This window comes from Solanum lycopersicum, chromosome 5 (genome assembly GCF_036512215.1).
Source record: "Solanum lycopersicum chromosome 5, SLM_r2.1".
NCBI lineage: Eukaryota > Viridiplantae > Streptophyta > Magnoliopsida > Solanales > Solanaceae > Solanum > Solanum lycopersicum.
The window spans coordinates 10,073,917-10,097,177 of NC_090804.1; the positions used below are offsets into that span (position 1 = coordinate 10,073,917).

Genomic DNA, 23,261 nt, shown 5'->3' on the forward strand with positions numbered 1-23,261 from the left:
TTAATCATTCAAAGAGTAATGTTATGAAAAAAGGAGTATTATTCTTCTCTTCATAAATCATGTGTACGGTACTTTTTAAGATTAAAAAGAAGACATATATGTGATATAATGATAAAATAATTGACATATTAATCATGGTAATGGCTTCAAGTGTGTTTCGTAATATACTAAGTGTTTTTACCATAAGTTTGCATATGTATTACATTGACGAAATCTTTTAGCATTATAAATTTTATGCATCAAACGTTACTGTGATAATAAGCTATTTATTGTTGATGTAAAATTTTAACTATAGCTGAAAAATTGTCAAACTTCCATCTATAGATTATTTATTGGAGTTGGACCCATAAATAGTTAAGTAGTAATTATTTTCCAAACTAGAATGTCTACTTTTGCCTAAGAGATATTATTTTATTTTAATGTGATATTCTTCTGCCTAATTATTGAATGTTAATTCTTTCTCATACACATAATTTTTTAAAATTAAAAGTTCAATGTGAAGAGTCATTCTCCACTATTTATGTAAAAACACTTTGAGAATTAAATTTTTAATATGCTTTTTAAGAACCAATTTACTAAGATTGATATTATCATAGGAAGGAAATTGAACTATTCAACATGAGAAGAAAAGAGAATGAGAGAAGGATAAACAAAAAATAACTAGATATATCATCTATTTAATGTTCTTCATATTATATTTGTTATTATTTAACAAATAAAAAATAAATGGTTAAACTACTATTATTAATTTAAGCATCTTTTTAATTACTTAACTTTTTAATATATAAAAATTTAATAATAATAATAAGGCACAAACGTGCGAGACACGTTCTAGGAAACTGGGGCCCGTTTGGCCATAAATTTTCCAAATAATATTTGGGAAAAATTTGGCAAATAATGTTTGTCCATACAATGTGTCATTATTTGGCAAATATTTTTGGCAAATATCCCAAATTTCCAAATACTAGTTTTTTCTAGTATTTGGGCTAAATCTCATTATTTGGAATATTTTGAAAATTTAAATTTTACCCCAATCTTTTATCTTTTACAAGAACACCCTCTCTAGTAGTTGTTTGCGTTGTATTACATAATTTTTTACGTGACTACCAAAATAGTGATGAAATATTTAGTGAATATTAAATAATGATATGATTGTTGATGAAAATTATTTAAAAATGGCTCTAGGTAACAAAGTCATGTGCTTTGTCTACTTCACGATGTATGTAATAATTCTTGTTGCACTCACTCCAAATTACCACATTGCTTTAGTGTCATGGACATTATTTGTTATTGTTGTAACGAACATCCATTTGACTTGTAATACAAACTTTTAGTTAGTTTTGATAGTTTTTAAAACTTGTGTGTATAAATCATATTTTTCTAAAAATGTGAAATATATTTCTCAAATCCTATGACCAAACATATGGTAAAATTTCACTCAAATTTTCACTCAAACAACATTTGCCAATAATATTTGAAAATCTATGGCCAAACGCTAGCTAAATATGGGATGTCACATTTCATTCTGTTAAATAAAAAGATACATGTGATTCAATAGTAAAAGGAAAATGATACTTTCAAATCAAATAATCCATTTCAAATAGTTGAAGAATAGATTTAGCATGAAAAAAAATAAAGTAAAAAGAACAGTAGTAGCAACTAACAACCTTCAACAAGGTTTTAGTTTGGGAAGTGGTGTGAGGTGTAAACAAGGGTTTGAATCAATCAATGGGGGATTTACCTATAGTACGATTTGAGGAGAAAATCGTAGAAACAGTGAAGGAAAACCCAGTAGTAGTTGTTATTGGTGAGACTGGTTCTGGTAAAAGTACACAACTTCCACAAATACTTTACCGAAGGGGCTATGCTAAATCTGGAATCATCGCTGTTACTCAGCCTCGCCGTGTTGCTGCTGTTTCTGTTTCTAGGTAATTATACTACTTTTTTTCTGCTCAATCATATCTCACAGCTATACCAATTGCCGTTCATTTATCCATTTATTTGTTTGAGTTCAAAATTTTCATTGTATGCGTGCGGGACATTGAAATTTGAGTCAAGAAGTGAATCAACCGAGGGTTCGTTCACCTATCTAACCAGAAATGTTAGTTTTTTTCCCTTTTTGCTTATGCATATCTATGCAAAACTCAGTTCAAAGTTGCAGAAGTAGTTTGTACAGTTTGGAAGGTTGTGGAAGCTATATTGATGTCTTAAGGTTAGTTAGAGTAGTTAACGGAGCTAGTTATAGCTGGCCCTAACACCACTGTCGTCCAAGAAAAAAAGAGAGCAAGTTACAAGCACCTGTTAGTTAGTCCAAAGATGATCTATAACCTTTATATTTCTATGTTCGTAATGTAATTTCATATCATTATATACTTAAACATCACTTTATTGTTACCAAACTTCTGTTTAGAATTATTGCCATCAACTTGGACCTCTTGGAAGTGAACTCCCTGAACTTGGCTGGATTTTTTGAACTCATTGTGCTTCATAATTTCCTGGAAATAAGACTGCATTATTCACTAGTACATGCTTGGATTTAACAGTTGATTTCCAAATTATTGATCAAGAATTTCATTAATTTATTTCTCTTTTATGGAATGGGATGTGACATTGTTTGGCTTGTCTTTATGCGGGGGATAAGATGAATTGGGTGACGAATCTCAGAATGATGAGACTGACTAGGTTATCATTTGCTGAAGGAAATGGCTAACCAGAGGACATTTCAATGGAGATGGCAGAAGGGGAAACAGGATCATATAATAGTAAAAATTAAGCTAATCTGAGATTTTTGGATCCTCTGAACTAGAGAGTTATTGAGGATTATGATAGCTAGTGTTTAGTATGTATTAGTAGACTGGAGACTTTCTTTCCATTAGATGAGGAAAGTTTGAGACCCTTTACATGACTTCAGAAGTGTTGTTGTCTGAGTATTCTTAATTGGGGCAAGGGTAAATGAGGAAAATTGCTTAGTAGTATAAGTACAATTTTTCGTAGTATTTGCAAAACCAGTCAAGGTAACTGACACATTAGCCTGACCAGAATCCTCTCTTGTTGATATGTAATAGAAGCTTGAAAAAGTGCTACTCAACATCTGTTTTATATATTTGTTTTGTGCTGTAGTCAGACCAACATTTAGGTGTTCTCCTATTCTGCTTCATACTTCGAATTTTTAATTTTTTTTCCGGCCCTTTCTTTGATATATTCCTTCAACTTTTCATGGACAGACGAGTTGCACAGGAGCAAAATGTTCGAATTGGAGAGGAAGTCGGTTATGCCATAAGATTTGAAGATAGAACTTCGGAAAAAACCCGTATCAAGTACTTTTGTGGTTCTGAATTATCGTTAATACCTATTACTACCATTGACACTTCCTATGGATTTTGTTCCTTGATTGCTTTTCAGACATTTAATTGGAAGATTATTCAAATTGCAGGTATCTTACGGATGGAGTGCTCCTTCGCGAGAGTCTTTTTAATCCGGAGCTGAATCAGTATTCGGTCATCATATTGGATGAAGCTCATGAGAGGAGTTTGAACACGTTAGATCCACTTTCCATGCCCTTCTATGTTTTAATATCATTTTGACATCTTAGAGATATATCCAACTGTTATATTGTTGTTGTCTTTCTTCTATTATTTATGTTTAGATGGTGTTGCCCATCTTTGTTGATGAATTTTTCCTTGTGAAAAAATCACAGGGATATATTGCTAGGTCTAATGAAAAGATTAATCAAATGGCGTCACTCAAACTTGAAAGTCTTGATCACATCAGCAACTCTTGATGGTGGAAAGGTATCTAGGTTCTTCTCTGACTGCCCCGTCCTTACTGTACCAGGAGAGTTATTTCCCGTGGAAATAGTACACATCTCAGAGCCTCCTAAAAGCTATGTCGAAGCTTCTTTAAAAAAAGCTATTGGTATGAAAATTATGACATCTTCAGTTTGTTTTATAAAATTGTATCTTGATTTTGTTCTTTCGTTTCTTTCTTGTTCTTGCTTAAATCTGTAATGTTTACCTCCCCTTTTCTGTGTAAAATTTCTTGCCTTTCTGAATTTGGTCTGATAATTCATTTGGGTGCATAGATATTCACGTACGGGAGCCAGAAGGAGACATTTTAATATTTATGACAGGGCAGGTGAGTTTTTATAGATGTATATCCTGTCTGATACTTTTTCAGTTTAGTGCTGTCCTTCTGTATCTTCCACTAAAAAGTAAAATGGTTGAAGATGTACTATTTCCTGGAAAGTGAAATTGAGAATCTTATTTAGGATGACATAGAGAAGTTGGTACTGAAGTTGGAGGAGAGAGTTCAAAGTTTAGAAGAAGGTTCTTGTATGGATGCCCTAATCCTTCCTCTTCATGGATCCTTACCACCTGAGATGCAGGCAAGTTGTTGTCCTTCTTAAACTCCTTGCCCTGACAGCCTGAATTTTCTTGATCTGGTTAGTTCAGATGATCTACTGTTGTGTTTGACTTGACCCTTCTGAGTGCCCAAGAGATTTCGTTATTTAAACTTAGTATTTTACTGAAGGTGAACTAGTGTATCATAGTCCTAGCTGGCTTCCAGAATGGATAGTGGCAGTTGTCTGTGCTGGAATGTTTTCATGTTTGTTTCATTTTTAGTTGTGATTGAGTCACTCCATTTGATCACCAGTTGAAAGCAAATATGTTGTTTTTGTTGAAATATATGATAAATAATTTGGTTTTCATAGTTATCGTGGCATAGTTTATATAGCGGCTACACAACATAAGTGCAATATGTGGTTGAGTTGAACTTTCTTAGAGAACATATAATGTATTTGATTGATCATCTTCTTGATAAAACTTCAGATGAGTGTTCTTCTCCTCCTTTTTCTTCTGCCACAAGTGGTTTACCAAGCTGAATTCCGGTAGCTGCATTATTATTGCTCTTGTTAATTCTATATGCATTTGTCAGTATTTTGCTTTCTTTCTCTCATCACAACTATGTATTAAACATTTCTTCTTTTGCTATTTTCTGTTGATGGACAGGTGCGTGTTTTCAGTCCTCCGCCTCCAAATTGTAGGCGGTTTATTGTTTCTACAAATATTGCTGAAACTTCCTTGACTGTTGACGGTGTTGTGTAAGTAGATTTGACACCGCTATGCACATTGTTGGAGGGTATTCAAGTGTTGACATATTTTCTGACTGATTGTTTCTTATCTTTTTGTGACGCTTAGAATGCTTGAGTTTCTATTTTTCAGATAGGATTTGCAATGATTGATCATGCAATATTTGACGGTTAAAAAGAGACTCAGGACCCCTCTGGCCATAAAATTATTCATTTTTCCAGAGTGATTTTTCACTTTATTTGAAAATCAGTTTCTGACCATGAAAATTCCAAATTTTAAAATTGTACTTCAAATATAAAAAACAACTTATAACCTATTTTCTTTCTCATTTTCACTTTTGAAGTTGTATTTAAGTGTTACTCCAAATATTCTTTGCAAAGGGTATAACCAACGGAACTCCATCTTCAACTCCAACTCTATAAATTCCAAAAAAAGTGAGAACTATTTGGAATCTATGGACAAATGCTGCCTACACAGTTCATTGATAACTAATGGCTATCTAGAGAACCAATGAAGATTAATGGGTGAAATCAATGGGATTTTAGTTACCCCACCCCGGTGTTTTGACTTTTGTCTTGAGTATGAACATGTTTTCCTGTTAAAAATTTGGGGAGGCGAGTAATGCTAGCACTTGGAGTGCTAGACCTTGTAATAATTTACATAAGGGGTCATTTGGTAGATGGACAACAAACAAGGTATCCATGTATTAATTTCCGTATAACTTGTACGACGTTTGATAGGTAAATAGAAAATAAGTTATTCATGTATAAAATTAATACGACGTTTGGTTGACAATTTAGAAACCTACTTACTAATACATATTTAAGTTGTGAGGGAATCTATGTATTATTTTATGTAGGATTGAAGTTGGAATAACTAATAGATGAATAACTAATTCCTACATAACTAATACATTAATAACTAATTCCTACATAACTAATCAGAAAGCTGGAGGCCACCTTTTGTGATGATGAATTGCCCCAGAATAAGTCAAGAGGTGCAAGACTAGATGCAGAGACCATTCTCAAAAGAGGAAGTGGTATACATTCTCAAATTGTGTGATGGAGACAAAGCCCCCGGCCCAGATGACTTTACTATGTGTTTCTTCAAGGAGTGCTGGGAGATCATAAAGGATTATGTGATGCAAACAATCCATAACTTCCATCAGAATGAAGTGTTTGAAAGATCCTTGAATGCCACTTTTGTGGCATTAATCCATTAGAAGTATGGAGCAGAGGAACTCAAGGATTTTAGGCGAATAAGTTTGATTGGTGGAATTTACAAAATTATCGCTAAGTTGATCACGGAAAGAATGAAAACTGTTATGGGAAGACTGATTAACGAACATCAAATGGCTTTCTTGAAGGATAGACAGATAATGGATGCTTCTTTATTGGTTAATGAGTTGGTGGACTCAAGGGTAAAGCAAAAGATACCAGGTATCCTATGCAAATTGGACAAAGAGAAGGCATACGACCATGTAAACTGGAACTACCTATTTAAAGTTCTAAGTGACATGGGGTTTGGGAGGAAATGGGTGAATTGGATCAAGTTTTGTGTGTCAACAGTGAAGTTTTCAATCATTATAAATGGGAGTCCAGAAGGTTTCTTTCAATCACAAAGGGGATTGAGACAAGGAGATCCCATGTCCCCAATCTTATTCCTTCTAGCAATGGAGGGACTCAACTACATGGTTAGGAAGGCTAATGAATTGGGGTGGATAAAAGGTTTTGGTGCATATGCTAACAGAGCTATTAACATGGAGATCACACACCTACTCTATGCAGATGATTCTCTTGTGTTCTGTGGCGCAGAAGTGTCACAAATTAGGCACCTAACCATATTTGAAGCCATTTCAGGTCTACATGTGAACTGGCAGAAGAGTTGCATGTTCCCAGTTAATCAAGTCAATAATATGCAAGGCCTAGCCGACAACCTAGGCTGCCAAGTGGCTTTTCTCCCCACCAAATACTTGGGGATGCCATTAGGAGCCAAGAACAAGAAGTGGAAGTATGGAGTGAAGTCTTGGAAAGAAGTGAAAGGAAGCTGACAAGGTGGAAGAGTCAATATTTATCTCTGGGAGGTAGAATGACTCTCATAAAATCAGTTCTGGATGCCCTTCCAACTTATATGCTGTGTCTTTTTCCACTACCAAAAAGTATTGGAAAGAAACTCAACAAGTTGAGAAGGGTGTTCATCTGGCAAGGGAACAAAGAGAAGCAAGGATACAATCTGGTCAAATTGAAAGAGGTGATAATGAGCAAAGCACAAGGAGGTCTGGGCATTAAGAATTTGAATATTCAGAACACTAGTTTGCTGCAAAAATGGCTGTGGAGATTCTGTTGCGAAGATACAGCTTTATGGAGGAGGTTCATAGTTGAGAAATATGGCCTGCAGAGCAATTGGATAACTGAAGATGTGAATGGTACCTTTGGGTGTTCAGTATGGAAAACTATCAGGAGAATGTGGACTGAGTTCAATGCGCAGGTGACCTTCAGAGTGGGGAATGGCCTGAAGATCAGTTTCTGGAATGTCTGGTTACGCGATGTGAAAATGAGGATACTCTTTCCTGACTTGTACATTATTAGCCTACAACTGGATGACACGATACCGCAAATGTGGAGCCCTCAAGGATGGAACCTTATGTTTAGAAGGGCTCTAAATGATTGGGAGGTTGAAAGATTAACAGACCTGCTTCAGGCCTTGAACCCGTTCCTTGGCATCAATGAAGAGCCCGACAAACCAGCTTGGAAATTGCATAGCAGGGGAGTTTTTACAGTAAAGTCCTGTTACTGGGAAAGGAACATCAACCATTTTTTGACAACAGTTTGGCCTTGGAAATCAATATGGAAGATTAAGATCCCTTTAAGAGTTGCTTGCTTCACTTGGTTGGTAATTAGAAGAGCTTGTCTAACCCACGAAGTGCTACAAAGAAGAGGTATACAGATCTGTTCGAGGTGCTATATGCGTGAACAAGACACTGAAGTAAATGGCCATTTATTTTTGCATTGTAGGATGGCTACAGATCTGTGGAACATGTTCATTTGTATGCTCGAAGTTGATTGGACAATGCCCAAAACCACTTTTGAGGTACTAACACAATGGCAAGGAATTGAGAAGAGAGGATCAAAGGAAGATCGGTGGACACTATGGAAAGAAAGGAACAAAAGGTGCTTTTAAGGGAGGACTAGCAGTTTCCAGATGATCAAGATGAGATGTCTTAGCCTTTTGTTTTTTTGGTGTAAGCAAGATTTAGTGGGGAAAGTATATAGTTTAGTGGAGTTTATAGGCCAACTGCAAATTTTTGAATTTTTTTGGATTTGAGAATGATGGCACCCCCTGGGGGTTTGTAAATCCCTCCTCCTCAATTCCTTGATGAGCTCTTTTGTGTGAATACAAATTTACCTATTTCAAAAAAAAAAACATCTTTACAGTATAAACACTTCAAAATTGAAGTTTACTTTCCCAAAAGCGCTGTTATATATGCGTTTCAAGTTAGCATCTTCTCCTGGAAATAATAATAATAATTAGGCCAAACAAACAAAGACCCCAGCAATTGCAGTATAGGTTCTATTAAAGAATTACAGAAGTCCCACGTCGGTGGTTAATGAGATGGGTGAACTCCTTATAAGGCTTGGGCAATCCTCCTCCTTTGAGCTAGCTTTTGGGGTGTGTTCTTGCTGAAAGAGTAATTGTAAAGAAATCATCATGTACTTTACTAGCATTTGTCTTTATGTGTACTTGGGTATGTGTCTTTTTTTTTTAAGGGGCGGGGGGGTCTCATGAATTGAGGGTGTTTGGGCAAGCTTGCATGGACCTCAATTATTCCACATTCACCATATACTTGCCTCCTCCCACCAAAGGAGTTACTCGATAACTCTGCTCAACAAGGCTTAAGCTGGAGGGAAGAAATTATCTAACTTTCTTTTCCCCTCTGATTGGGATTTGAACCCTATCTCTTATGATTCTCATTCAAACCCTATTGACCTCATGGCACGCCTTTGGATGCAACTTGGGAGTGTACTTGAGTGGATCTCTCAAGTCTTTTCCTGCTCCTGCAAGAATGTCATCCCTCTAAGGAAGGCCTCAGCAAGTAGTTTTGATTACTTCTTTCCTTTACTCATTTGAAAATTACTGATGTCAGAATGCCAGTGTAATTTATTCATGTAATCAACTTAGTTTTAGGATAAGAAAGTGTTGTATTTAACAGTCGTGTAAATTTGAAGGATAGGGAAGTCCCTTTTTTATTCGAGAGCGGAGGAGGACTAGTAAAAGAGAAATATAAAGAAAACCTTGCTTATGCTTGTTTGAATTTGTCCCTGTTTCTGTTAGACAGGGATGGTGGAATAATTAAATTCAAAAGATCCTGTGATGTCTGTTTTGCAATATTTGACTGTCACAAACTGAGTATTGTAATGAAATCTTAATCATTCTCTGCTTTCCACTTCTAAAAATCAATGGGAGAGGACGTTGCTTCCTTGTACTTCTTTGAAAGCATAACAAAGGAGAATATATCCTTCCTCTAGTCGAAGAGTCCACTTATCTTCCCCCCCTTCTTCCCCATAGTGTAGCCTACTAACTGCGAACTAAGGTGTGGGATTTTTATTGCATTTCCATTTATGCTTTCTATGTAATGGATATTAAATTCATGTTATCTGCTTTTGGACATCACTAAACTGCTTTTTCATGCAAAAAACTGATGACAGGTATGTTATTGACTCTGGGTATGTGAAGCAGCGACAGTATAACCCATCCACTGGCATGTACTCGTTAGAGGTTGTTCAGATTAGCAAGTAAGTTAACATGTCTTACCTTTTTTTTTCTCTTTATTTTCTTTCAGTTGACCTGATTTTGGGTGCTTAAGAAAGAACTCGTTGTTTGAGGTGTAAAATTGAATTAACAGTTGGAAAATCTAGCTTTTTGAGCATCAAAAGGTATTTTGGGGAAAATATTGTCCCCCTTAGTATGTTGGTCCCGTAGTTCAAAGGGTTTCTTTGATGATTTTGCTGTTAATACTACCATCTTTACCCTGTATGAGTTTAGTCACCAGACAGTTTCTGGATACCTTATTGACTACTTTGTTCGGTCGGCAGTTGAGAAGTACAAAACGTACTATGCAATCTTTGCTTAGTGTCCCATTTTTTGTTCTGTCAAATATTTCTTGATACTAATATAGGAAAACTTCTCTTCAGTATAAGTATATGACTTTTTATTCCGTTTAACATATGTTGATATAACGTACAGGTTAATCTATTTCAGTAAAAATGTGTTTGAGCTTTCCACCTATGAATGACTGCAGGGTGCAGGCAAAGCAGCGTGCAGGACGTGCTGGAAGAACACGTCCTGGAAAATGTTATCGTTTATATCCCTCTACCGTTTACCATGATGACTTTTTGGATGCAACGGTTCCTGAAATACAAAGGTCTTCACTGGCTGGAACTGTACTTTATTTGAAGTCCTTAGATCTTGCCGATATGGATATTCTCAAATTTGATTTTCTCGACTCTCCTTCCGGTAAGCATCAGTTTCTCTTACCTTATTCTAATTGGACTTATTCTCCAAATCTCCTCTACTTTTGTAAAATAGACACCTATTCAATTATTCATTATTTTGTTACTTTTATTGCAGTCAAGTCTTTGGAGGATGCCTTGAAGCAATTATATTTAGTCGATGCACTTGATGAAAATGGTTCAATCACAAGTCTTGGACGAAAAATGGCTGGTAATAGTTCATCTCTATTGATTTATATTCTATTTTAGATTAGAGGTCGCCTGTAATACAGACCCTCCCCTCTCAGATGATAAAAAAAGCCAAAGCTTGCTTGGAAAGGATGAGACATGAATTTTACTTTAAATTGGCTTCCTCCCCTTGAGAACTATGGAGGGAGTTCATCAAGTACACCACAGTTCTACTGCAATCCATAATTTTGGAGATTATGAAGTGATTCATTCAGTAACAGAACTAAAGGAGATCTAACTTTTCAATTTTGTCCAGAGCTTCCACTGGAACCTTCTCTTTCGAGGACCTTATTAGAGGCAAATGAGTTGGATTGCTTGTCCCAAGCATTGACTGTTGTTTCCATGTTGTCTGCTGAGACCACATTGCTTCCCGCCCCAAGGTATACAATTGTCCAGAATTCATGCATGTACTGATTCGTGGTAGAATGATGTCTATAAATCTCATTATTTTCCGTGCAAGTTGACTTGATATTTCTTTTTGAAACCGGTAACTTTGAGTGTGTGTATATATATATATATATATATAGAATCTGAATCTTACAGGAGTTGTAGTACCCCATATTTACAATGTACTACATACATCTATGATTATATGATCCTAATTCCTGTCTATAATGAGTCTAAAACATCAATTATAGAGACAGGAACATTACAAAGTAACTGATTACACCAAAACACAGTAGCAAGATGCAGTAGAGCTTAATCTGTTGCATACTGTTGTTTAGGCTCTCAAAACACCTAGAATTCCTCTCCTTCCCTAATTTCCATCAAATGCTTTCTGGGACTATCCTCCACCTGTCTCTATTATTGGCCAACAACCCAGCTTGTTAAGGCCTTTGTAATCTTCCCAGGCGTGCTCCCTGCTATTCCTCTGAGGTTCAAAAACAATCTCCATAGTTGTCCTGTGATTCTACTAGAAATAGATTATTCACGTCAACACCACACACACACAAGAAGTACCTGGGGCTTAAAATTATCCCCATTTACTTTAGGTTGTCTTGGGTAAGCACTGGCTCCTTTGCCAGAAGCCACACAAAGCATGCCAGTTTATATGGTATTTTAGATTTCCAAATGTTCTTCCATGGCCAACTGCTTGGCTGCTGGTTGTCGTTGTTCATTTTCATGTACGCTTTGCTCACTTTGTATGTGCCTTTCTCATCTCCCTGCCGCCATAGTTCATCCTCATCTTCTCCCAATCCACTGAATTGCTCAATCTTGTTGATGAAATCTTCCGTTCTTGGTATTTACCAATCATTGAGTTGCCTTCTGAAGTTGAATCTCCATCCCTCTATTGTCCATAATTCTGCTATGGTGAACTGTTGGTGAAGTATTAAGGAGTAGATATCTTGGAATAGCCTTTCTAAGTTGCCTTCTTCATGCCATTCATCTAGCCAAACTCTGGTTTTAGCCTTTCTAATCCTGTTCTACATTACCAACCAAGCATCTAGTCAATAGTCCTTCTCCTTCATGGTCCAAAATTTCATCTATTTCTATTCTGCCCTTCTTGCTTCTCACCTCTGCTTCACGAATGGTCTTACCAGGCCATTTACTTTCCTGTATGGCTTTAGCATAGGGGTAGTTGATTTCTGTCAATTTTGGAGGGAGTGCAATCTCTTGCCTTTTGGGGACATTAATGAAGTTCTCAATCTTAAATGCAATGTCGCACCAACCTGCATTTAAGTCAGTTTTCGGTATAATCAAGACTAACCTTCCTCCTCTATTTATTGACAGAATGCTTATAGATCTTCCATACTCATTCTGTTTTCTTGTACTAAACGGTTCAGCATTTTCTCTGTAATTTTCCATCTCCTCACTACCTTCTTCTGGTCCTTAGAAGCTTCTTTGAGTGTGAAGCAAATCCACTCCATGATCTTGCAGCTTATCGAGGTTGTCTTCATCAGTTTGCTACTCCTTTCTACCCATTCATACCAGGTTGAGTTTTCAGAGTCCCATCTCTTAATGTCAAAAGATTTAAAACCAGCATTAAAATAAATCCTATTTTTGTCCATTAGTAGAATAGTGATTTACCGCTGAACTGGTTTAGAAGAGAAGTCAAGGTGGGGGGAACAGCTAAATCAGCAGGAAATAGCTAAAGGAGAGAAAGAAAGCTGGCTGATTCGGGCAAGCTGCCACCGGAACGTGGTAAAAAAAGAGGGATCTCTCTCTCCTAAGTAGTAGGGGAGAGAGTGTTTTTCGGGAGTCTGCCTGAGAGCATTCCTCCTCCTTATAGATCTATTTGCTTAACATCAAGTTAACTTTATATTTATACTAGGAAAAATTTAATAATCCTTCCATTTCAAAATAAGTGGTGTTTTACCATTTTTGTTAAAAATTTAGTGGTGTTTCACAATATCAAGAAGACATATATGATGTTCTTCCAATTTTACCCTTATTTAAATATAGATAATCTTACTTAACCAAGAAACTACTAAAGAGCTATATCTTTTTCAAAATATTTATTAAGGGGAAGTTAGTGAAATACAATTTAGGAATGAGTAGTTTTCTAATTTTACTTAACCAACAAACTACTAAGAGCTATATCATCTTTTACAAAATATTTATTATGGGGAAGTTAGTAAAATGCATTTTACTTTCTAGGAATGAGTAGTTTTCTGTGTGTGTGTGTGGGGGGGGGGGGGGGGGGGGTTGTGCCCAAGCTAAAAACACCACTTATTTCGAAATGGAGGGACTAACTATCTTCTGTAGCAAAGAAATGAAGTTCCTCTGCAGCATTAAAGCATCGGAATATCTGGTGGTGATTTCTATGAAGAATTATTGCATGTGTTTGTGTCAAATACGAGTATCATGTGTGAAGTTTCTCGATAAAGAAGTATTATACTTATTTTGTAATGGAGGGAGTATATTCTTCTGTAGCAAAGAAATTGTGTTTCTCCACAGCATTAAAGCATCGGAACATCTGGTGGTGGCTTCAATGAAAAATTATTGCATATCTTTGTGTCAAATTCAAGTATCATGTGAAGTTTCTTGATAAAGAAGTATAATGAATTAGAGCTGCAATTAGCCTGAGATCTAGAATGGTTGCTTTGTTCCAGATTTTGTATTTTATGGTGCAAAACCTCTGTGATTTTTGAACATGAAGTTTGTGAACTGAAAATGAATGAAGGATTAAGCTGACGGTGAGAAGAGCAGCTTGATTCTTCAAAAATAAATAAATTGTCAACTATATCAGCATTTCTCCTGCTAATACACTGTCAGAAAGATTATATTACTCTACGTATCAAAAGGTCACCACAAGGATGGAATATGATCTTTAGAAGAAACTTTTGAATGACTGGGAAATTCCCACAATGATTGAACTTTTCAAACTACTGGAGAGTTTCCAAGGAATCCAACCAGGTGAAGATTATGGTGTCATGGGCACAACGAAGGAAGATACAGGGTGAAGGAAGGATATAAACAAACAAGTCTTATGGAGAATCAAGACTTCAGATGGCCTTGGAAGCAAATTTGGAGAGTCAAAGTGCCAGAAAAAGTGGCATGCTTCACCTGGCTGCTAGCCAATGAAGCAGTTCTGACATTGGACAATGTGGCCAAGAGTGGTATATATCTATGCAACAGATGCTCCTTATGTGGTAAGGATACAGAGACAGTAAAACATCTCTTTCTACACTGCAATCTCACTGTTCAATTTTGGCAGATTTTCCTTAATCTCAGAGGCATTTCCTGGAGTATGCCTAGTAAGATTGCTGAGACTCTTTTCAGTTGGGAGGAGGCTGGAGTTGGGGCTATAAACAGTGAAAGATGGAGGATAATACCTGCTTGTATATGGTGGATTATATGGAGAATACAGAAATGATAGATGTTTTGAAAATAGGGACAACAACCTTCAGGAATTCAAGCTTAAATGTATTTTGTTGTTCTGTTTTTGGTGTACAAATGTCTACTCCAATGAGACTGAGTCAATCATAGATGGTTTAGGGTCCATAGTTCCTGGTTTAGCATTGGAAGGACTTTAATCTTTTTCTTGTTTTTGTAAATATGGTTTCTCAGTCCTACCTAAGTACTGACTGAAATACAATGTTACTAGTGTAAAAAAAAAAAATGACAGTAATTAGGATTATGTTGTTTCTCATTATAAGGTAACCAAAGTGGTTTGTTATCAATTTCCCATACAGAAAAAAAATATTCCACAGGTCAAAGCCTTTCATTGACTTGACAAAGAAGGCAAGATGTTATTGTGTTGTTCTTGTTGTTTTTCCGTCTTGAAGCTTTGCAATCTTATGTTCTTCTTCTGCATTCTTTTGTCCTTCACAACTTAAGCAGGCAATACTTCAAAAAGGATTAATTAACTCGTTGAACTTGCAGTAAGAGCTCTGAGAAGAAGAGGAGGCACACTCCTTCGAACCTTCCTGATGGTTTTGGCTTGGGTGATCACATCCAGCTACTCCAAATTTATGAGCAATGGTACCAGACCGACTACAACATAGACTGGTGTAAAGAAAACAACTTACAGGTAAATTACTGTATTTCCACGAAGAACCATCACATATTTTTATAGTATACTACTGGTTTTGTTATTTGATTATTTGAATTTATTTTTCAAAACTTTTTATGCCATTTTGACATAAATCATAAGGAGATTTTATTCATTCCAGATCTTGTCAATTGTAGGTCCGCGGGATGTTGTTTGTGAGAGATGTCAGGAAACAGTTATCTCAAATAATGCAAAAAATCACTGAAGGTAATGGTTTCCTGTTGCTAGAGTTATCAAAATACAAGACAATGATAAATTAAGGCCTTCCAGATTGTCCTGTTTGGTAGTTTTGGTATTTTAAGTTGTCCCTTTCATTTTAAACATCATAATATGGCATCTGTAGTCTACTATGCAATTAACTTTGTGCCCCTTAAGTTAGGGTTTAGTTTCTGGTAGTTGTACTGCATTGGTGCTCGCATAATATTTCTAAAAAATAAAGCTTCTAAATGTTTCTTTATGTTGTCTGCTTAAAATTAGGCTCATTAGATGTCCAAACAAGCAATAGACGGAGAGGTGGCCAACAGGAGTACAAAAATTTGAGGAAAGCACTGTGCATTGGCTACGCAAATCAGCTTGCTGAACGAATGATTCGACATAACGGGTATCGGCCTCTTGGTTTCAAGTCTGAACTCGTACAGGTAATTACTGTTTCACAGTGCTACTCCGTGGTGTTTGTCCATTTTTGTGGAGGCTAATAACTCTCAATCGTACCATCATAAAAGAGTAAGAGATTGTCATAGTAATTACTGGAAGTATTTCCTAGTTGAATTCAACAGAGACCAATTATATATGAGGTTGTTAACACTTAGTTCGTTGATTTATTTGTAATACAGTGCCAAATATCTTTTTAAGGTGATTTCAATTATGAATACCAAAAACTACAGATTATAAGCTAACAATTAAGAAAGTGCAGTAAAGAGGGATTGTAATCATTATGAGAGAAACCTAGGGTTCCACCGCCTCTATGAATTCGATCAACTTCGTTGATTTATGTGGATTAGTAATTGGCGACCATTTATTAGTCTATCCTTGTTCATATGACACGGACCACGGTCTTCCAACTTATACGTATTTTTCCTTAACTCATATTCCTATTCATTAAGCATAGGGCTGGGCATTCGGTTGGTTCGGTTTACGAAATTTGGTATGTGTTTTTTTGGTTTGCGGTTTGGTGATAATATTAACCGAAACCAAATTGAAATAAATTCGGTTCAGTTTGATTTTCACAATTTCGGTTTGGGTATCATTTATATTGAGCCTTTTTCTGTGTGTGAACTTAGTTTTTTATATATTAAGAGAACTTCTCTAGGAACTTCGTGATGATACATTAGCTGTCCAGAGACATATATCTGTGTTTGCCTAATTATTTCTTAACCTCTTTAGTTTAAGTGATGAAGATTGAATACTCTTGTGATAAAAGTAACAAAGTAAAGTAAATGGTGTCCATCCATGAGTTCAGAAAATAGATAAAAGTAACAAAGTAAAGTAAATGGTGTCCACCATGAGTTCAGATGTACATCGGCAATGGTGGTCTTGTAGGGACGATGGTAGTCTGGACAGTTTTGTGGCGTCGACAATGGGGTTTTGTGATTTGTGGGACTGTGAGTTTTAGGGTAGAGAGTTGGGCTGGGTTGGTTATTTTAATTAGGGATGTGGATGTATTGGATTTGGCAAACCACTTGGGGGTTGTTTGGTACTGTGTATAAGAATAGTGTCGAATATGCGTAATAGTAATGCTGGCATTAGTAATTCTTGTATTAGTTATGCTAAAATGATTTCTTGTACAGTGTATTAATAAGAACATGCATTGCATAATTTCCATAAAAAATATTTGCTTAAAAAAATACCCTCCACAAATATAGTGAAAAGTATGTGGAAAAGGTTTTGAGGGTTATTGTGTCTTTATCATGCTAATGCATGGCACTCAAGGATGTGGCCTAGTGGTTAATGAACTAATGAAGTGGTTGAGAACCCTAAGATCTTAGGTTCAAAACTCAGTGCAGAATTTGATTCTTTCCATCTGTCCTAGCCTTCGGTGGATAGAGTTGGTGGTGTCTGGTACCTGGTACCTGTTGCTGGTGAGAGGTAGTAGGTACCATGAAACTAGTTTAGGTGCACGAAAGTTGGTCTAGACACCACGGTCATCAGAAAAAAATAATCATGTTAGTGCATGCATTTAAATCCTTTGCATTATTAATACCATTGATTTCCAAGTATTAGTTATACATACCTTAATACTAAATAGAGTGTATTAGTTATATATAGGTTTAAAAAGTGTACAAAACAAGATACCAGTAATACATAAAGCTAATGCATTCATTATTTTTTCTAATGCACTCTACCAAACGACCCCTTAAGTCTTAACCCAATATGTTATGTTGAATGAAAAATTGACTTGCAATAAAATTGATTTTTCGGTTTAACCGAATTAAAATTTTCAAAAACCAATAACCGATCAAACCAAAAAACTGAAACTGTTCAGTTCAGTCGGTTTTTTCAGTTTGAACCGAAATGTGCCCAGTCCTGATTATGCATGCCGTAGTGATGATTCTAAACGATTATTGGTTCGACTCTCCAATTCATTGGGCAGTCTAGTCAACCTGCTGATTAAATCAAACCGTAAATACAATGATTTTTTCCCAATGTAGATTCGAAGGGCACAACCAAGAGCCGGCACTCCTTTCATAGTGGTTAAATACAAATTCAATTGGAATAAGTAAAACACTAACACCTTATACCATAAATGAATCAAGAAATTAAATGAATAACATAGATTTGGCTTAAACCCTAGATAGGTGTTTAGCTGTTGAATGCTAAGATCAACACAGACAAATAAACAATAAGAGCTATCATATTAATCATGAGAAGAAAAGAAAGAGTTTGAAAGCGAACAAAAGATTGGATTCCTCCAGACTTATGTTATTCTCTTGTGTTTTTAAGCAAAAGATACTAAAAATAACCTAAATGTTTATACAATTGGAGAAGACTTCGAATTTCCGGACAAGAACACCCTGCCTGTACACCTTTGCGAGATTGCATAGATGTGTGCGGCTCGCACAGGTCCTCTATGCGGGACGCAGACAACTTCACACAGCTTCACTCATACTTGACAATTTTCAGGACTTTTTCTTTAGTGTTTTCAGTGATTTACGTAAGTCTCTGTTGGATGCACATATGGGACCTCTGTTGGCTGCATAGACCTCTGCTAGCTGCATAGATCTACTCTGACACCACATACTTCATAATTTTCGATTATGATTCCAATTTCGCCATTCTATCTTTTTACATCCTTTCTAGCTTTGACAACATCTATTGATCAACAAACATGAAACATGAAAAATTCCGTGTGATTGAGCATAATATATAGTAAAAGAACTACAAAAGCGTAAGTAATTGATGCTGGATAAGTGGTAAAATCACCACTTACCAAAGGCCATGGTCTAAAGTTTCATCTCTAGTTTGAAAATAAACTCTAAACATGATATACGTGCTCCTTAGTCAGTTATCATATTGGGACGAGCTCTATGTCTGCTGCGTTATTGATGTACCAATATTATAGTTTTATACTTGAACTGGTACATCTATGTCTGCTGCGTCATTGATGTACCAATATTATAGTTTTATACTTGAACTGGTATATTTCAACTTTCAAATCTTGAGTTCCTTATTAATTGTGCAGGTCCATCCATCTTCTGTGCTAAAATCAGATGAGGATGGGATGCTTCCAAACTATGTCGTCTATCATGAATTAATAGTTACATCACGCCCATTTATGCGTAATGTATGTGCAGTTGAGATGCGATGGGTTGCACCAATCTTAGCGAAGCTTGAGAAACTAAATGTGTTCAAACTGAGGTAAGTAACATATGCTTGACATTTGAGGCGATTAACTTATATTATCCTATCCATTTGTTTGAACTTTCTTGTGCATGAAACAGTGGGGGATCTAGCCAGCCTGATAACCAAATTCAAGAAGTAGCTTTGACTGTGGAAAAGAAAGAAATTGCTGCAGTTCAGCCACCCGAAGACCGTGCCAGCATGATACAAGCTGCTCGGGAACGATTTCTAGCTCGGAAAGGTCAGAAGTAGCATTACAATGGTTGTTCGACAGATTAACTGGTTATGCGCATGCACTGTCCTTGCCACAAAATTGGCTGCTACTCAGCTGGAAGTGGAGTGTAACCCTTTCTTAATATTCATGATGGGAGGGTGTAATTCTCCCACTTGATGCAGAAATCTGGCCCATCTGATTCATGAGTGGCACCAAAAGGTTTTTGAAGAATGGTCAGATGAATTATATATACCTTTCTCGGGCTTTGAGTAAGATCAAGTGTAGTGTCTGTTCTATCAGTTTAATATATGATACGTGGGTCGTTGGTCCACAAGATATTAACAAGAATGATCAGATGTATGTTTGATATCAAGTTCTAATGGATGAGGGAACAACAGTTGAGTGTTGTCAAAGTGGAAGGGCTCTCTAAGAAACAATCAAATTGGTGAAGAAACAAGCAAGTTATAATAGCCTGTGTTGTGGTTGAGTGTGTTATTGATGAACACACACATGATGCTTCCTTATCAACCATCAAGAATGGCAAAGTTCACTATGCCCTTGACAGTTTAGCATTTTCGAAGTTTTCATTTGACCGATAAATTTAGAAATTCGTTCTATTTCTTATGACTGAGGAATTTTCAAGGGTCAGTTGGTGCATGGGTTGAAATGGTGTATAATGAGCTTGTCTTTTTATCGTTCTCCACTTAAATACTACTGGCACTAGGTTTTAATGTGGTTGTGTTCGATCCCCTAATGTGTGTTTAACCTTACATTACATGCCAAGGTTTTATGACTCAACTAAATCCCAAACAACTAGAATCTCAATACCTACTCGTAATCAACCAAAATGCACATATGCATTTAACTAAGGTTCATGTGTGGACTGTGGCCCTATTTTTCTAGAAAAAAGATCATTGGTTGTGGGTTGTCTATAGAAGTAAAATTGAAAGGACCAACAAGACTTGCTCATCTTACCATAGAACAATGCAATACTGTTCTAGTTCTACCGAAAGAAGAAAAAAAACTTTATCGTTTTAAGTCGATTTTGAGAAGAATTTTGTTGACCACTTTTTTGAAAAACCATGTAGATTTTTAGCTTTTTCCTATGCTTAGAGAATTGTCTGTAAAAAAATTTATCTAGCCCTCCTATTTATAGTTCTAGGAGGTACGTAATCCAAGTGTAAATGAACTCCTGTTGATCTTGAACTTGAATGGATTGCCAAGTCACCTTGAAACTTTGACATAATTTTGAATTTCAAGCTGAAATCTATTTTTGGACTTAAATTTATGAACTGAATCCAACAAAAATTTTGCGTCTAAAGATGCCCTTATTGTAATGAGATGGGGCTTGAAATACCTGAAAATGAATAATCGACTTACTTCTTTCTCCCTTTTTTCGTATGTGCGTTCATACTAGTTGTTAAGTGTAGCTTGTGAATTATTTTAAACTAGTAAAATTGTCTGCGCGAAGCGCGTGAATTTAGTATCATATAATTTATAAAATAATACTTAAAATCTATCAGTCATTGAAACTAAAATAATATATTATCTTACATATAAGATTACGTAGCAACAAACATTAATAGTGTAAATGAAAATGATAATTATAATATCTTATCATTTATTGTTCAATCAATCATCTTTAATTTGATTTTATTATTTATCCTTTTGCTTTCATGAAGTGTTACTATTTGATATTTTTAGGGAATCAAATGAACATTTACTTGAGACAATGGATAAATAAATTTTAAAAAGCTGAAAAAGTGGACAAATATTCTAATTCTAATCCGTAGAAAGTTCAGCCTTACCATTTGCTTTACATATATCATTTTAAAGTTGCCCGTTTAAATATATCATAAGTATCTATTAAAATAAAAAATGAAAGGGAGAATGTATCATATTGGACAACAATTCAACCTATTATATATACTTGAAAGAGAAAAATGTTACACAAAATTATTCAGTTTGTTCGGTGTTTTGTTAAAATCAACATACCAGAGTGATAGAGTTCAGTTTGAAACTAACTTCTATTCCAATCCCAATGTCGAGAAATACAATCATTACTTCAAGAAAAAAGTATTTACAATTTGCAGTGTAAACTGAAAATTTGACAATACTTCTTATTGAATATGAGCAATTAATTTAATGTGTAGTTATCTGCCTTTGTATAGAAGAACAAGAAGAAGTTTAGAATTTTCGTTGTTTTAAAATGAGAGGAAATTCTCTATTAATAGATAATAAAGCATAGTGTGAACAAATATTTATTATATCTTATTGGAAATGTCACAATTCTTTGGAAAAATTATAACCCTTTGAATAAGTCACAACCTTTCATAAAAGTCACAAATTTTCATTAAAAGACAATTGACTAGTTTTGAAAATAAATAAATAAAAACGGAATCTTGATATGTGATGGCGTCGTATAGACGGATCTAGGAATATATATATATATATATATATATATATATATATATATATATATATATATATATATAAAGCAACCATAACTTTTTGTGTATTCAACACAACGAACTTCTTGCAATTGCTTTCCATGGTTTAACAATTGCAATATCCAAACTCGTGCTTTATCTTAGGTTTCAAAAAGTACGTGAAGCATTTTTCACCAAATTGATTTACTACATAAATTCACACCAATCATGTTTTACTTGGACATAACATCTTTACTTGTAGTTTAGGACTATTTTTTTTATTAGCCTATAGTGTGAACCAACACAAAATTGAACTAAAGTTAAAATACAAGTATTGCATTGTTATCAATGTTTGTCTTGTCAAATTGAAGCTTCGTGCATTTGGCACCAATCCATAAAGAACCAAGAAGCTCGCACGATTAGCACCATGATCTCCGTTATCTTTTTTTTCTTTGTAAGTTTAGAACGTTTATATAAATTGTTAGAAGGAAATCGCTTTGTCAAAAGTAATTTTGCTCTTTTGATTAAAAAAAATTGATATTCCTTATTGAAAATTTTAGCATTTTTATTATATGGAATTTTGATGACTCGTTGAGTTTAGAAGCTTCTTTCCTTGGATCAAACACAAGTGGTGTTTTACATGCTAGCAATCTTGAACTCCTTGTTATGAGTCTGTTGCTAATTCTTCAAAAGTTTGAGGTTTAATCCCTTGGAGGATATACACAAAGTCCAATGCATTCTTTAGATAAAATTTTAACTAAGTTTAAGAAAGTTGATCCTTATAATCTACGTACAACATATGGACGATTGATGTAATTTACTATATATCCATTCTCATTTTATTTTGTGTTTGTCAACTCCATCATGCTTATTGTACGATGGTGCTATAAAAATGATTTGGGAACTTATTTTTGAGTTGCCCCTAACTATCAATTGACTCATGTTTCAAGTCGATATACCAGTCGGATGCATATTTAATAACATTTTAGAAAAGTCACATTTTTTGAAAAGGAAAAAAGAACTGGAATATATTTGAACTTTGACCAAAATTGTTGTTACAATATCGAATTTTGGAAAAAATCTTTTACCCCAGTACTATTTAATACTCCTTCTGTTCTATTTACTTGTCCATATTTCCTTTTATATATGTCCCTATTTACTTGTCCATTTTTACAAAGCAAGAAAGTACAATATTTTTTTTCCTAATATGTCCTTATTTAATTCTAGAAAATTTCTAGTACTACTAAGTTGTAATGCATGCTTTTTGGAACCATAAAATACATTTATTATACTGGAGAGTTGTACTATAATGGTAAAAATGTAACTAACCTATGATAATCATTGGTGCCTTAATGTGTGTGTAACTTCTAAAATGGACAACTAAATAGGGACAGAGAGAGTAATATATTTTAGAGGTATATATTGTCCACGTGGACATAACAAATATTGCATAATTAT

The 23,261-nt window shown here is 35.2% G+C and overlaps 1 protein-coding gene and 1 pseudogene across 1 annotated transcript; both read left to right on the plus strand.

The window, feature by feature from the left end:
* The first annotated feature begins 1,559 nt into the window (after positions 1 to 1,559).
* Positions 1,560 to 20,105, plus strand: LOC101264721 (probable pre-mRNA-splicing factor ATP-dependent RNA helicase DEAH4). The gene is made up of 16 exons (XM_004239149.5): positions 1,560 to 1,928; positions 3,225 to 3,317; positions 3,434 to 3,538; positions 3,698 to 3,915; positions 4,082 to 4,134; positions 4,268 to 4,384; positions 5,010 to 5,101; positions 9,797 to 9,883; positions 10,390 to 10,604; positions 10,719 to 10,811; positions 11,085 to 11,208; positions 15,155 to 15,302; positions 15,461 to 15,530; positions 15,801 to 15,961; positions 19,003 to 19,178; positions 19,262 to 20,105. Exons 1-16 carry the CDS (start codon positions 1,729 to 1,731, stop codon positions 19,410 to 19,412), a joined length of 2,103 nt encoding a protein of 700 aa, XP_004239197.1. The 5' UTR covers positions 1,560 to 1,728; the 3' UTR covers positions 19,413 to 20,105.
* Positions 19,624 to 19,731, plus strand: LOC112941593 (U2 spliceosomal RNA; annotated as a pseudogene).
* Positions 20,106 to 23,261: the final 3,156 nt, after the last annotated feature.

Coding starts and splice junctions, on each gene's coding strand:
- LOC101264721 (XM_004239149.5), top strand. CDS start 1,729: ATGGGGGATTTACCTATAGTACGATTTGAGGAGAAAATCGTAGAAACA. Junction 3,916..4,081: donor TTCTTTAAAAAAAGCTATTG/GTATGAAAATTA, acceptor TTGGGTGCATAG/ATATTCACGTACGGGAGCCA. Junction 10,605..10,718: donor TTTTCTCGACTCTCCTTCCG/GTAAGCATCAGT, acceptor CTTTTATTGCAG/TCAAGTCTTTGGAGGATGCC.